The sequence below is a fragment of the Rhipicephalus microplus genome, chromosome X, assembly GCF_043290135.1.
Source record: "Rhipicephalus microplus isolate Deutch F79 chromosome X, USDA_Rmic, whole genome shotgun sequence".
NCBI classification, from domain to species: domain Eukaryota; kingdom Metazoa; phylum Arthropoda; class Arachnida; order Ixodida; family Ixodidae; genus Rhipicephalus; species Rhipicephalus microplus.
The window spans coordinates 34,903,636-34,917,515 of record NC_134710.1 but is presented as its reverse complement, the minus strand read 5'-3'; the positions used below and the strand labels follow the sequence as shown (position 1 = coordinate 34,917,515).

The following is a 13,880-nucleotide window of genomic DNA, read 5'->3' as shown; positions in this document are numbered from 1 at the left end:
GACTGAACTTGTATGAAAAAGAATAAAAAGCGTCATGTAATATTGCAGTACCCCGACACACACACTAAAATAAAGAATACAATAGCAGTAAGAATAAAAAAAATACAGCACCCACTGAATAAATATAGGAAAACATTCAGTACACAATGCAAATATAAAACATTAATACACACAAAAAGAGACATAATAAATTTAAAGAAATTCAGACCCACCGATCTCTTTTCGGTAATATTCAGATACCTAATACAATATGCAAAACACTAGACTTTAACGAAAAAAAAATATTTCCAAAAACAATCAAACCTAGAGAGCAAGCTGGCTTACAGACAGATATTTCACAATTTGTCACAGCCATGTGGTCAATCAATTTAATCTGCACAGCACGATAAATCCCTCTATATCAGTGGTCTCAAATATGCAGCCGGGGAGGCTCTCATGTGCGGGCCCACACATAACCATTTTCACTGCACATTTAAAAACATTTTCTTGGTATGTTCATGAGCTACACAGGCATGACTGCTCTAAAGAACAATTTTTATGAGGTACACCATGTTGTCACCATGCATTGAAACATAATCGTGAAACAAAAAATCATCACCATATCCAGAAAGTGAATGATGTTAGGTGAGCTTGCTTGGAGATGATCAGGTCACCCGCGAATCCTCCGTACAAATCTTCTATTACCATATATAGACGTGGCAATGTTATATATACATAACATACTCAATGTTTATTAATTTACATTTGGATTCACTATATACTTTTTGATGAACTATATACATTATATATACTCAAACGGAATTGTTTCAATGGTATGAGTCATCATGACAAACATCTTGCCTACTAGAAGAGCTAACTAGTCACGGGTGGCGATTTCACGTCGATCGCCTCAAGGCATTTCAAGGGCCACTCACATAAAAAAACGCTCATGTTTTGAGGCATAGTGTGCACTAAACAGGGTTCCTTTAAAACTTACACAGCATAGGTTCTTCACTTCAAATACATTACAATGTAAAGGAACTTGGAGGGAAGCATACATAGGAAGCTCTTTCGAGTTCCACAAACACAACCACCTTTCTGATTTCAGAGCATTCGACCAGTGATGTATTCGCTGCCTTGTGATTTACTTTCAGCACATGTGACATGGCCACCAAGTTGTACATCACTGGACTGCAGCTTAATTTCCTTGCAGATATATATGCTTTGTTGTCGCTGCCATGGTATATTTCTTCAACAATAACAAAATGCCCATTTTGAAGTTCAACAACAGAGCTATTGGTCCTCTTGTTAGATGCATACATGCTATCAGTGATAATTGATCCCTTCGCCAACATTCTTCTGTATTTGGTGAACTCAAGGGTAGTGTCATGTAAAGATGGCTGCAAACCTGCTGATGCACGTCGGGAACCGTGTCCGAAAAAACGGTAGCCACCACTACTAAGTACGCTTTTTTGCGTTTTTGTGCCATCAAAAGACGAGCAGTACTCTGCTACACTTGGACTGATAGCCTGCCGTTGAAGTTCTACTACCATGCTTTCCATCTGTAGGACTCGGCAGACTTGATGGGGAATTCCGTTAGCTGCTTTTACAGCTTTTTTTAGGCTGCCGTTCCCAGCTTCAAATGGGAACGCACTGTGTGCCCAAAGTGGTCCCCAGTGGCGCACACTCTTTGCTATATGAGTCAGTTGGTGCATGTTGAATGTCATGACTGACTTGCCAAACAGCAGTTCTGCACGCACATGAAACTCCAACAATAGCCCCTCGGCAATGGTGAGCTCAGTTGGGCTGATTGCACGCTGCAACATTATGTGCAAGGCTTCAACTAGGCAAGCCCAGTGTTGCATGTATGGCTTCTCAAGAATGCCATGCAAAACAGGGACACTGTAACAAAGTAGCCAGCTCTCAAGTTCCTTGGCCTTCCACCATTTCCGCTCTTTTGTCGGCCTCGGCAATCGCTTCACATCCATTGGTGGCTTAATAGACATAAGCCTGCGGTCCACTATGTGCTGATGTCGGCTTATTGAACAGGCACTATCAGAATTGAACCACAATTCTAGGAACTGGCGCGCTACCCCCAGAAAGACACAGTGCATATAGTCTGGCACAAAGCTCCACACTATGTTAAAATGGGGCAGGTTTATCAACGGTGACACTGTTTTGACTCCTTGCACAGGCACCCCCCCTTTCAAAGCAATCTCCATGTCATTTAGCATTTGGAGCTCACTTCTTTCTGTGGGTTCAACTTCCTCAACTGGGTATTTAGTTGCCCCGCCAGCTCTCTCACCTCTTTGGAGACACCAATTACATCCAAAATACCCATTAAATTGGGTTACACCTTGCATCGGTGCCCTAGCAACAGAATCTACACTTGAACAGATACAATAGACCTTATATTTTTCAACCCTTCCTTGACGTTGTAATTCAACGCCATTCTCACACAGCTCGTTCATTTTCTCAACAAAAGTACCTTGGAAAAGTGCCATGTTTGGCTTTTCTTTCCAGAACCACAATGCGGCCAGGACCAATTTGGACATTCTTTGCTGTGGAGGGAGCTCATTAACAATTAGCTGGATGGGCCAAATTGATGTCCCACTTGATTTGAAAAGCGGGGTCCCATCTGCATTCAACGAGAAACTGATTCTTGGTCCACAGTGTTGAGATTCGGCTACAAAAGTACGATACATTGTACCATCCCAGATGTCTGAAAATGTCCCATTCGTCGGAAGGGGCTTTGTTAAATCAAGAAGATCACAGTCCTTAAGTAGCCTTTGAAGTTGCGACTCCACATCGAGAGTGACAAAAAAGGGGGCATCCGAAAGGGAAGACACAAAAGTTGTGTGACTGCACTTCGAGCATTTCAAGTAAGAATTTGTCTCAAGACTGCCAATATGCGAAAAGCATCTCGGACAAAAAAAGAAAAAAGTCATAGTGGTGCCAGTTTCGCTAAAAAGTTTATGTAGGTGATACTGTGAGTGAGGTAATATAGGTTTATCAAAAATTCTGTTAATTAAATCTATTAAGCTAGTTAAACCCAAAAGAGTCAAATTATTCTTCACAGCATGCTTTAGTGCCATTAGGAGAATATCTCCCTTCGAAAGAACCACTTTCTCAGTGACAAGTTGTGTAAAAAGGTCTCCAAAGCGTGCCTTGCAAGATGGATCAGGCTCTGTCACTGGATCTGCAGCAGGCTGCTGAAAGTAAAAAAAAAAAAAGCTTTCGTCAATGAAGCTATCACAGAATTCAGTTATAGTGAACCGTGATAAGCCCAATGAATATGAGCAAACAACTCTGTTATTGATCAGTACAAAATATCATGCCTGCTAGGCTGATAACTTTTTACAGACCAACTGGTGAGATATTCTTTAAAATGAAAGAGCCAGTGATCTTGAAATGAATCATTCACCAAATCACCGCTACGTGTCCCTCTTAACAGTGCCCAATTTACACAGACATTTTCCAGTACATAAAAGAGCCTGTGAAAGTAGTGCCCTTAAAACCTGACCATAAATCTAGTTATTTCCAGTGAAAACAAACACACCATGTCATCATCTAATGTGAGAAAATCTCCAGGGAAACCTTGCTGTGAAGCATGGTCACTTGAAAAAGCTTCCTGTGAAGAAAAAAAAAAAGAAGCATTTAGTGCCACAGTAACCCAATCTGCCTATTCTAGTTAGCTGTGCTAGTTCACTCATAGCACGTAAATTACATGACAACAGACAGTGTTAAGAACATGGTCTGAAAACCTGTTGCAGGTTGTTCCCAGAGTTTATTGTCCCAAGTGATAACTCGTCTTGAACTGATTATGCAAGAGAAAACCACAGTGCCAATGCACTTGCTCAAGGCTATTCTAGTGGATGTGAATCTTCCAGCTGCACATATTTGTAGAGTGCAACTAGTGTGTAAAAGTTACCTCTTCATCCTTATCAAACAGTGACGAATCATCTGCGTCAGAAAGGCTTGCAATGCCGTCTTGAAGTGGAGAGTCCTAAAAAAAACCAACCAAAATTTATAATTTCCCATCGTAATACATAAGCATAAAATAGCATGTGTATGCTTACTAATTAACTGATAAGCCTTAGTAAAATAACTTCATCTGCTGGGGCGTGAGGCTCGCGTGCAGGAAATTTCTGTGACGGATCAGCGCTGTTCCTCTGCTCTTGTGCTTCAGGGGCTGCAGCAGGAGCTTCCATAGCACTGCCAGCTGACGAGCCTAACCGGCCTCCACTTGACGTTACCTGTGATAGAACAAGTGCGCCGATATAGTAAACGGTTTATCGTATAGAAACAATAGTTCTCGTAGCATTCTACTACCAGCTCAATTTACCGGCTCATTATCGGACTCGGGGAAATCTTCTTCACTTTCCGGACGTTCGGAGCCCGGACTAGCTATGTGACTATTCCGGCTCTTCAGTGATGTTGTTCGACTTGGTGGATCTGCCCTTTCAGTGTCGCTGTCTGCCTCATCACTCGAAGAAGGCATGCTAGGGCTGGCACCCTAGAAGAAAATAATGAGATTTGGACTTAAATTGCTGCGCTAAATTAATGAAAAAGAAAATGCACTGATAAAAAATAGCAATTTAACACGGCCGAGCACATTCGATCATTCGCGGGCAGAACTATAAAGGGTGGTAAAAAGGAAGACCGTAAAACACGGCGCAACGATCGAAGTCGTTGAGCAACATGCAGATTAATGTTGTGGACAACCGCTGATCTGATACCAGCAGGGCCCGGATCAAGCTAAAACCCCGATCGAAAGTGCCCATCCATGTTGAAAATGATCAGAACTTACGGTCGGCGGGCAAGCGCGTGCGGTGCTCCTTGGTAGCTGGAACTGAGACTTGGGATTTAAATAAGTCTTGTAGGGTCCTCTCTTTCTTTTCTTCGGACCGCGCTCCATCGCGAGGTCTTGAAGCAACAAGACGGCTTATTTCACTCCGGGACACGAAGTACAGAAACGGCGATGTAAGCGATAGGACAATGTGCACCGGCTGCCTGCGGCCACAGCGGCTGCCATATTGCATAGACACCCTGCAGCCAGCAGTCTGCATGTGAATTGATTGAAACAGCGTAGCGTTAAACAAACATTATAAAAGTAAAAAAATACTTTTAAAATTATTCTGATTTTTTGTTTACTTATAATGAAGAATAACATTTTCATTGACAAACTATCAGATCCGCAGCTGCGGTCGACCCTTGTTGCTTGCTGTGTGCGACCAGCGTTTGACCAGCTGTAGCGCACGTGTGTAGATGTTTTCTTCAGCATTGCAAGATGATTACCCACGTTCGAGTCCGGTACGAAGATGATAAAAAAATTGGAACGGTGCCAATAGAAGACGTTAAAGATTTCTTCCCCCGTCACCAGCAAGACTTCAAGTCCAAATCCCTCTATTTAGTCAAATGGACGGACGACAGTGGAGACAGCGATTACTATAGGGCCCGGATTCTGGCACTGGGAGGTAAGCCTGCTTTTGTTTGATATGTTGCCGGCGAAATGCATTCTCTTTGGCCTGGCTGACTGCTAAGCACTGTTCACCGTTAGTAACTACAAAGTATTTTATCGATAATCTCCACTAGCATAGTTCATTTTGTTAATTTACCGCGTGCAATCGCAAATAAGTATGGTGTCATTATTAATTTATGCATATACCTGAAAACTCTACGGAGATGACGCTGGTATTTACCTGGCCGCAGAGAGATACCAACAGCGTCGGGTATATCAGCCTGGAGTATATAAGGCCCTTTTGCGGTAGGACGCGCCTTTGTTTGTGGCACTGCAGCTTTTATACCTAATGACAAGGTCTATACGCTACTATTTCGCTCGCGGCATATGACGTTGTGTTACAACGGTACTTAAGCATTCACACGAGGTTCGATGGTTAATTTACAATGCAATAAAACTAATAAAAGTGCATGCTAGAGATCGTGAAATGTGCACGCGTCAGAGGATGATGTGACACTAACTCAGTAAATGTTAATGTTGCAATCCGCCCTCACGTTTTCCAGAATCGGAGGACTTCGCGGAGACAGAGGCCAGAGAGAGAACGCGTATTCCGAAGAGGGTTTATTCGCCGGCGTCTTCGGACTACGAGAATGAAGCGGAGGTAAATTATTATCTAAACCTCCTACAAAAGGTCCTGTCAACACTTGTGTAAACAGTGTGTAACAAGTTATTTTCTATTTTCGCCCAGAGCCCTATCAAAGAAAAAACGAAAAACAAAACAACAAGTGGTGCAGAGGCACGCCTGCTTCAGCTTTTAAAAAGCAAGAAAGAAAATATGAAGAGGCAGGCGAAAAATCAAGATGGGCCACATTCTAAAAAGCACCACAAAGAAGCAATGGACAGTGGGCGCCTTCAGGGGGCTCATGAAACCATTGATAACCTTGAAGAGCAGGTAGAGAAAAAATCTACCATCATTCGCCAACTGCGAAAACAAAATGAAGAAAAAGACAGGGAGATGGCTCAACTCAGAAGACTGAACATGGAGCTTCAGGACAAGGTTATTTCTGCACTGGAAGACATGAAAGGTATGAAGCAGAAAATGTCTTCATTGTACTGATTTTGTGCTGTGAAAGCATTAATGCCATTCTTCTGACATTTAGCAGTGTGTACAGCTTGTTACCATAAAACGTTCGGCAGTCTTTAAGTGAAGATATTTCGAGTTTAGACTGCAAATGGCTATTGTTTACAGCTGTTTGATGAAATTTAATGAAAATATTTTGTCAGCTCTTTTTCCTCTCTGGGCAATGCAAACAGCACGGCACCTCATGTATAAATGCAGGCTGCAGAATTATGAAAAGGATCATGGATGGCAGCCAGTCGAGCCCCTCCGTGTCTGAGGATCTACAAGACACCTTGACAGAGCGAGCCCTTCGCCCAGGTTCATCCAATCCGCAACCGAATGACAGTGAAACAATGGTATTCTATCTGGAATGTCAATAATGTGCAGCTGTCCAAATTACAAACAACTGTTCTTTTGAAAGCATGTTAAAATAATATAAAGCAAGATTGAGCATTATAGATTACTTGTCATAGAAGTTTGTCTCTGCACAGCTGAGCAAGACATTCCAAAAAGAGTTCAGTGATCATTATAGATATGTGTAAATTTTAAGCAGAACTTATGAACAACCAAAAAAAATGAATTTCGTTGTCAGCAACACAACTTACTAAAACAACTTCACTAACGTACTTGTTGGACAGAAATATTAAGGAATACACTTGGCCTTGTCTGCTGCTGTTTTAGCCATCTCGTGCTGCGCGGATTCAGCACAACCTCACTGAGAAGGTGCAGGCACTTTGTAAACTGGTCTTGCACAAAGGCTGCACTTTCTCTCAATGAATACTGTGGTGCTGACACCACCATGTGCAGTTCATAGAAAGAATGCTAGAGTGCAGCACCACAAAACTGGCTGACAAAGTGCTGGTGAAATGAATAGACCTTTGTTGTTTATGATATGCAATACAGGTTGCACTGCACATGGATGCCTTCAGAATGCATATGTTCCGTGCAGGTGGACATTGGACGAGGGCTTATGGTCAAGAAAGGTGCATGGGAACATGTGCAGTCCCATCATAAGGATTCCTTATTTGTCAAGGACCTGCTAGTCACCATCTGGTCGAAAGACAACCTTAAGGAGCGCTCCCTGCATGGTTGGTTATAATACAAAAGCATAGTGTGTGTCAGTTGGTAACGGGGGAATTCGTTGTTGTGGATATCTGTTATGCAGGAAAACATTGTCCACGGTACCCTAACCGTCCACGCAAGGCTCCCCTAACACCGTGGAAGTTGGACGTAATGCGTGGTAAGTGTGCAGACAGTCTCTTGGAATGCATATTGAACCAATCTTATTCTTAGTACATGAAATCACAGCAAAGCTCGGTTGCAATTGAGTCTATTTTGAAGCCACTACAAACTTTACTGTCTGCTTTGACTTCAGTTATGAACACAATTTTACATAAACTATGTAGTTGTAAAAATGTGACCCAACACCTTGCCTCTTACTTACTATTAAATTCATTTGTTTTAGTCAGGAGTGCAGGCAGGTGAAAGTCTTAAGTCTCTTAAATGCACTGGTAGTTCAAAAAGATAGTCGAAAAAAAGAAAAGCCAACAATAGAGCTAGTGTGTAGACTGCCAGCATTTTTTTCATCATAACTTATATCTCTTTCATAAAAAATGACAAAAAAAGAAATAGTGTTCTCTGCTTTCTTCCTGCACTATATAAATCCACACAGTTACATGGTGCGAGTGGAGAGCTGTGAAATGTTACTTTTTTAGATTATTTTTGTGCATGTGCACGCTAAGTTCGCAGTTTCCTTTTTCTAATAAATGCTGGAACGGAACACTTTTGCTAACTGGAGAATGCTTTCTGTATTGTTCAAGCCTGTGCTGCTAAGGCATATTCTAGGCCATTCAGCATATAACACTTCATTGCATCAAGAAATATGACTAAAAGTTCAATTTTGAACTTTTGTGTTCTTAAAGTAATATCGATGCTATTAGTTCTTTAAGCAGCTGGTTTCTTCAAGGCTATTTATTGATAATTTTTGTTGTTTCAGACTGCTACAGAGCACGTCTGGAGCATCAAGGCGTGCCTGCAGGAGTACTGCCGTTGGCAGTCAAACAGATGAACCACTTCATTGTTGAGAAGCTTTCAGATATTGAGAAGCTTGCCAAGCGGTAAGATAAGTGTGTTCTTTGTGTCAAAGGACTCCCCCCCCCCCCTTTTTTTAAGAGAAACTTGGCCATATTCATCTGCTTGCAACATGCATGTACAGAAAGAGACTGAGAAAATTTGGAGGCTCGTCTGGCATTTTGGCGCAGCGTGGCGCAATATGGTTTTGGCAGCTCGGCGCAAAAGCGGGGAATTGTATCAAATTCGCGTAATTGGCACAGCTGTTGTACCCCTTCAACATGCATAGCTATTTTTATGTTAATGTTTTTATGTTAAATCACATCTAGACTTGGAAGAATGTAAGCCATTGTGTGGCTGACTAAATGTATAAATTCTGCAAAACATTTGCAGGGCGAAGGACAACCAGGGCGTTGCGGAAGTTTAACAGAGGAGGACCATTGGTGCATTTTCTAAATAGTGTAAATATTATGGAATGTGTGAATAAATTTTCATTCTTTCATATTTTTTTTTTCTCTACCATTGTTTTTATCTTGTATGTGCATGCATTTGAGTGTGCATTAATGTCACATTCACACTAGGTAATCCAGCCTGTGCTGTTTCCACTGTGTTGTGAAATTGCAATTAATGAAGTGCAGTGTGATGACAGCCAGCCTTCTACAGGATTGTCATTTTCTACTTGCATCCGCAGAAATGTGATAATCATGTTTATAGGTCAGCCAAGAGACTGCAATTACTACACTACTACTTAGCTTCAGTTGGCTCTCTCTGTATACCAACCACTGGCTGGCTGAAATGCAGTTAGCAATTTAGCGTCAACCAAGTGCTTACCAGAAACTAATGGCCAGCCATATTAAATTGGCTTACCAGGTAGAATGGTGACTGGCTAAACACCAGCTTTTGTCACTGGGCCAATCATCTGGATACATGCAGTGCAGCTTGGTCGAAGACCAGAGAGTCACAACGCAGACGAGCGCTTGTCTGTGTTCTTTGTCTAAGTTCGCGCTGCATGTATCCAAGTATGTATCAACTAGCCCAACTCAACCTTTTATTGAAACATATGGAATCATTGGAGTCTCAATTACCATCAAAGTGCTGACCATTTGCAACAATGTGGGAAGTCATGTGGTTACCAGCCACATTGAATTTGCTTACCAACTAGAATGAATTGGGGGCTGTTTGGAATGCCAGTTACGATCAGTGGGCCAAACATCTGGAACCACAGGATTACCAGTTAGCTTCAACGGGTTAGTCTACTGAGACCTGCCGGGCAACCACGTGCCTACCATTAATTTTCAATGGGTTGACCATTTCAGGTCAACGGGTTTTCTATTCACCACCAGTTGGCTTCAACAGGTCAGCCTATTCACACCAAGTGGACAACCACCAGTATACCATTTAGTATAAATGGGTTGACCATTTTAGGTCAATGGGGTTTCCTATTGACCACCAGTTAGCTTCAACAGGTCAGCCAATTCACACCAGGTGGACAACCACCTGCATACCATTTAGTATTAATGGGTTGACCATTTGAGGTCAATGGGGTTTCCAATTGACCACCAGTTAGCTTCAACAGGTCAGCCAATTCACACCAGGTGGACAACCACCTGCGTACCATTTAGTCTTAATGGGTTGACCATTTGAAATCAACGGGATATTTAATTGACCACCAGTTAGATTCAACGGGTTAGCCAATTCACACCAATTGGACAACCACCAGCGTACCATTTCGTTTTCATGGGCTGGCCATGTGAGGCCAAAGGGGCTACCAGTTTGTCACCAACCAATTTCAAATGGTGCGCACCATTGCAACTAACTGGCAATTGCTCAGCACCAGCCACACTTAACTGGTAGCCAATGGGGTCCCCTGTTGAACCAGTTGCATTGAAGTGGTGCGCCACTTGGATCCCCCTTTGGAATATAAGGGTTTACCCATTGATTCGAACGGGATAATGTTCAATGGGTGGCGAAAATCCTACTGGTCCAACACCCATTGATTTTAAATGGAAATTTTCCAGTTGGACCCATTGAATATTTTTGACTGGGCTACCATAAAGCCTCCATCGAAATTCGACTGCTGCGGCCGGCATTGAATTCGTGACCTTTGGGTCGGCAGTTGAGCACCCTAACCACTGTTCAACTGAGACGGCAGACGCACATGCAATTGCACCATATACTACAAAATAATGAAACTTGACTCGATATGATTGCTTTTAGTCAAATTTATTGCATTAAATTCAGCAAAGGTATTGGGGGATCTGTCATAGTGATGGCACTGGTCAGTCAGTCAGGGCACTGGTAGCCTGCAAATATATGCTTGTGTATAAACACCACTGTTGACACAGCTAACGTAAACTTGATGCTCAGCGAGCAGTGTATGAAGCATGTTTGCAGAGTATAATCTGGACTTTGAAAAATTATCTCAACAGCATCACAAGTGCAATGACAGCAGTTCCAATAATGAGTATCACCACCATATGGGGTATTTAGTCTAAACATATTAAACATACTGCTTAGAAACCAATGAATTGCACCAGCAGAGCATAATGATGAAGAAATTAGGTTCTATGGTTGTAATGATTACCAGACATATTATATAAATGCATATTGTAAAGGGTGAAAAGCACACAGATTGTTTGATGTGTACACGTTTATGTATGCATGAATACAGCCCTGTTTGATTACATTATGCACTCGCAATGCAAGATTATGCACGAATTAGTAGTCTCTTTTACCATAATGTTTACTCTATTAATACAGGGTAGCCAGCCGGTCTGAGAAATGGCTAACCTTCCTGTCCTTTCTTTCTTCCTATTAATGTACAATTTGAACATTAAGGCCACATCGGTGCTTAACAATAAGTTATAGAGTAAACTTTCGTAATTAATCCAGACACTTCGCACAGGACAGAGACAAGAGAGTCCACAAACACAGTGATGTCCCTCTCTTGTCTGTGTCCATCATGCTTTTTCAGGAATAATTACAAATAACCAAGCCCAAGCTACCCTTGTACATTTTCAGTTGCTGCAACTGCTCGCCTTTCTATATGCAAGAGCAGTGCAAAACTGGCAGAGAATAACAGCAGCTTTCAGCTACATCTACAGCACTGCCTGCAGCTCGTACAGAGGGCAACATGTTTGTCTAGAACGCCATAGTGTCAGGCTCTGCACTGCATGGTTTACATCTACACACAACACGAAGATTGATATAGGCCACATGCAAGCTTGGGCAACCCCCAATGAAGAGCCTTTTTTGAGATGCGTATGCACAACTCTTTTGGCTGTAAGAAGCGCTGCCTGAACTAGCACAGAAAAACAAACAGCGGCGAATCGGCCTGGTTAGTTTCCTAATAATTTAAGCTATGTGGCAAAATTTTTCTGTTAGCAGTGTTATCATTCCTGCAGCCTGTCCGAAACATATCTTGCAGAATCTTCTCTGTTCTGTTCTGCGTATTACCAATAGCACTTCTGACTGCTTTTGACGTCCAAAACACTTGATGCAGCCGCAGTGACAAAAAAAAAGCAAGACATGCGCGTCATTAGGACTACGCGCATGACTAGATATGGCCTATATGCTCAGCTGCAGCCCTGAGCACGACGCTCTGTCGTTTAGACATGTGTACTACAAACAGTGTACATTAGTAAACATACTAGAGAGATTAAATTGAAAAAAAAAAAAAAATGACACATCACTGCTCAAAAGTGTTCACAAACACATATGTGCTTACGCACTGTCAATATAGTCAAAATTTAACTTACAGAAAAGGCCTTTCATTTTCATGTCTTAAACAGCTCAAGTGGTAAAAGGTAACAACGTTCTAAGGAAACAACGAGGACAAGCGTTAACTTCCAACTAAAATTTTATTGCAAAGCAGCAAGAATATATACCTGTCACATGACATCACAATCAAATCAGTCAATGCACAAAGATAAAGAAAAAAAAATGAAAACTAAGCAGCAGTGAATTTACAAAAAAAAATTATGTATCGGTGAGTTCAAGTAATCTAGTTTTGTTTTTTTTTCTGTTGGTGCGATGGATGGCTTGCTGATGCAGCTTCAATTAGCTATCGCTGCCGATTCAATGATGAGCCTTACACTATCATTAGAGTGATTAGCCAGCACAGTTGTTTTATCAAACCGGCTGGCACTTGCATTCTGCGCCATGAGTCGCCCGGAAACCATCAGATCCCATTTTACTTTCTGGTTATGTTCAGGTAATCGCACATTGAGGCATCTGCCTAAATGACCGATGTAACTTAGACCGCAGGTGCAGGGTACTTCATATACTGCCTTCTTCACACATTGAACGAGCTTATTCTGGTGCTTAATTTTACACTCGTTAGGAGGCCTTACAGAATTAGTCCTTGCACATAACTGCAACAACTTATTCTGCACAGAACATACCACCGAGACACCCGCCCTCTGACCAATTTTGTTTAAGTTATGTGAAATTCTATGCATGTATGGGATCACAACCACCTTATTACTCAAGGCTGCCTCTAGTTAATTTTAGGAAACTCTATGGACCCGCGGACGCCTCGGCTCACAGGCGGTACGTCACATGCAAGTGATCTAAATGTCCCGAGCCAGCCCGAGCGGCCTCGGTACTTCTAGTAATCTGGTAGGTGTTCTGTGGTACACTCTAGCCTCGGGCCATATGTGCGCTTGATGCTGACTGCATCAGCTGTGGCGTCTGCTATGCCGTCTGCTCCCTCCATAGCTGAAACACAGGCCACAACGCTGATCCAATTCCAACCTAAACAGCAGTTAGGTAGTGAATCACACATTTCTGTTGTGATGCAACTTACTGCAAGTGAACTACTCGAGCGCGTGTGCATCGTAGACAGGCGCGGTCGTTCCACTGCTGTTTCTCCTAGCGAGTATAACGCGTGTTTGCCCGACCTTCGGGAATACGCACATGCTCGACGTGGCTCAGAACACTGATGACAAGAACTGGGTGCGCAAACAATTCGAAATCCAAAAACATGCAAGAAGCGGACAGAAAAGCAAAGAGAGAGCAAGAGCGTATCAAAAATTTCCCGTGTCTAACTTAAGATGGCCGCACAGCATGCGCACCGCGCTGTCGTCAGCCTGTCCAAAAAAAAATTGGTTGGTCTCCGAAAAAAACAAAAAAAAAAAACGAATGCGGCGTTGGCGTCTACGGCCGTCCGGGACGTGTAAGTTACAGTGTACTAGAAGGGTGCAGTGGAGTGAACAAGGCGGCCGCGCCGCATCTCGGCTGATTCTCCGG

General features: G+C 42.5%; 3 protein-coding genes and 1 long non-coding RNA gene across 4 annotated transcripts; 1 reads left to right on the top strand and 3 right to left on the bottom strand.

The window, feature by feature from the left end:
• Positions 1-226: 226 nt before the first annotated feature.
• On the bottom strand, positions 227-3,979 carry LOC142761700 (uncharacterized). The gene is made up of 2 exons (XM_075876191.1): positions 3,911-3,979; positions 227-3,191 (listed from the first exon to the last, which is right to left on the bottom strand). The coding sequence occupies exon 2, from the start codon at positions 3,072-3,074 to the stop codon at positions 1,005-1,007; it is 2,070 nt and encodes a 689-aa protein (XP_075732306.1). The 5' UTR covers positions 3,075-3,191; positions 3,911-3,979; the 3' UTR covers positions 227-1,004.
• LOC119174361 (uncharacterized) lies at positions 3,747-5,041 on the bottom strand. The gene is made up of 4 exons (XM_075876192.1): positions 4,790-5,041; positions 4,325-4,495; positions 4,059-4,235; positions 3,747-3,985 (listed from the first exon to the last, which is right to left on the bottom strand). Exons 1-3 carry the CDS (start codon positions 4,895-4,897, stop codon positions 4,062-4,064), a joined length of 453 nt encoding a protein of 150 aa, XP_075732307.1. The 5' UTR covers positions 4,898-5,041; the 3' UTR covers positions 3,747-3,985; positions 4,059-4,061.
• Positions 5,042-5,137: 96 nt separating this feature from the next.
• Positions 5,138-9,134, top strand: LOC119174363 (uncharacterized). Its single transcript, XM_037425235.2, has 8 exons — positions 5,138-5,456; positions 6,004-6,101; positions 6,189-6,525; positions 6,780-6,916; positions 7,510-7,648; positions 7,726-7,800; positions 8,557-8,677; positions 9,024-9,134. The coding sequence occupies exons 1-8, from the start codon at positions 5,270-5,272 to the stop codon at positions 9,055-9,057; spliced, it is 1,128 nt and encodes a 375-aa protein (XP_037281132.1). The 5' UTR covers positions 5,138-5,269; the 3' UTR covers positions 9,058-9,134.
• Positions 9,135-10,834: 1,700 nt separating this feature from the next.
• Positions 10,835-13,576, bottom strand: LOC142774995 (uncharacterized). The gene is made up of 2 exons (XR_012886620.1): positions 13,438-13,576; positions 10,835-10,933 (listed from the first exon to the last, which is right to left on the bottom strand). It is a non-coding gene; the product is annotated as an uncharacterized LOC142774995 (long non-coding RNA).
• Between the last annotated feature and the right edge of the window lie 304 nt (positions 13,577-13,880).

Excerpts from the sequence above, each read along its gene's own strand:
- LOC142761700 (XM_075876191.1), bottom strand. The coding sequence starts at position 3,074 with ATGGCACTAAAGCATGCTGTGAAGAATAATTTGACTCTTTTGGGTTTA.
- LOC119174361 (XM_075876192.1), bottom strand. The coding sequence starts at position 4,897 with ATGGAGCGCGGTCCGAAGAAAAGAAAGAGAGGACCCTACAAGACTTAT. Across the intron at positions 4,496-4,789 it reads CACGCGCTTGCCCGCCGACC|GGTGCCAGCCCTAGCATGCC; the intron begins GTAAGTTCTGAT and ends ATTTTCTTCTAG. Across the intron at positions 4,236-4,324 it reads CCGAGTCCGATAATGAGCCG|GTAACGTCAAGTGGAGGCCG; the intron begins GTAAATTGAGCT and ends GTTCTATCACAG.
- LOC119174363 (XM_037425235.2), top strand. The coding sequence starts at position 5,270 with ATGATTACCCACGTTCGAGTCCGGTACGAAGATGATAAAAAAATTGGA. Across the intron at positions 5,457-6,003 it reads CCGGATTCTGGCACTGGGAG|AATCGGAGGACTTCGCGGAG; the intron begins GTAAGCCTGCTT and ends CACGTTTTCCAG. Across the intron at positions 7,801-8,556 it reads GAAGTTGGACGTAATGCGTG|ACTGCTACAGAGCACGTCTG; the intron begins GTAAGTGTGCAG and ends TTGTTGTTTCAG.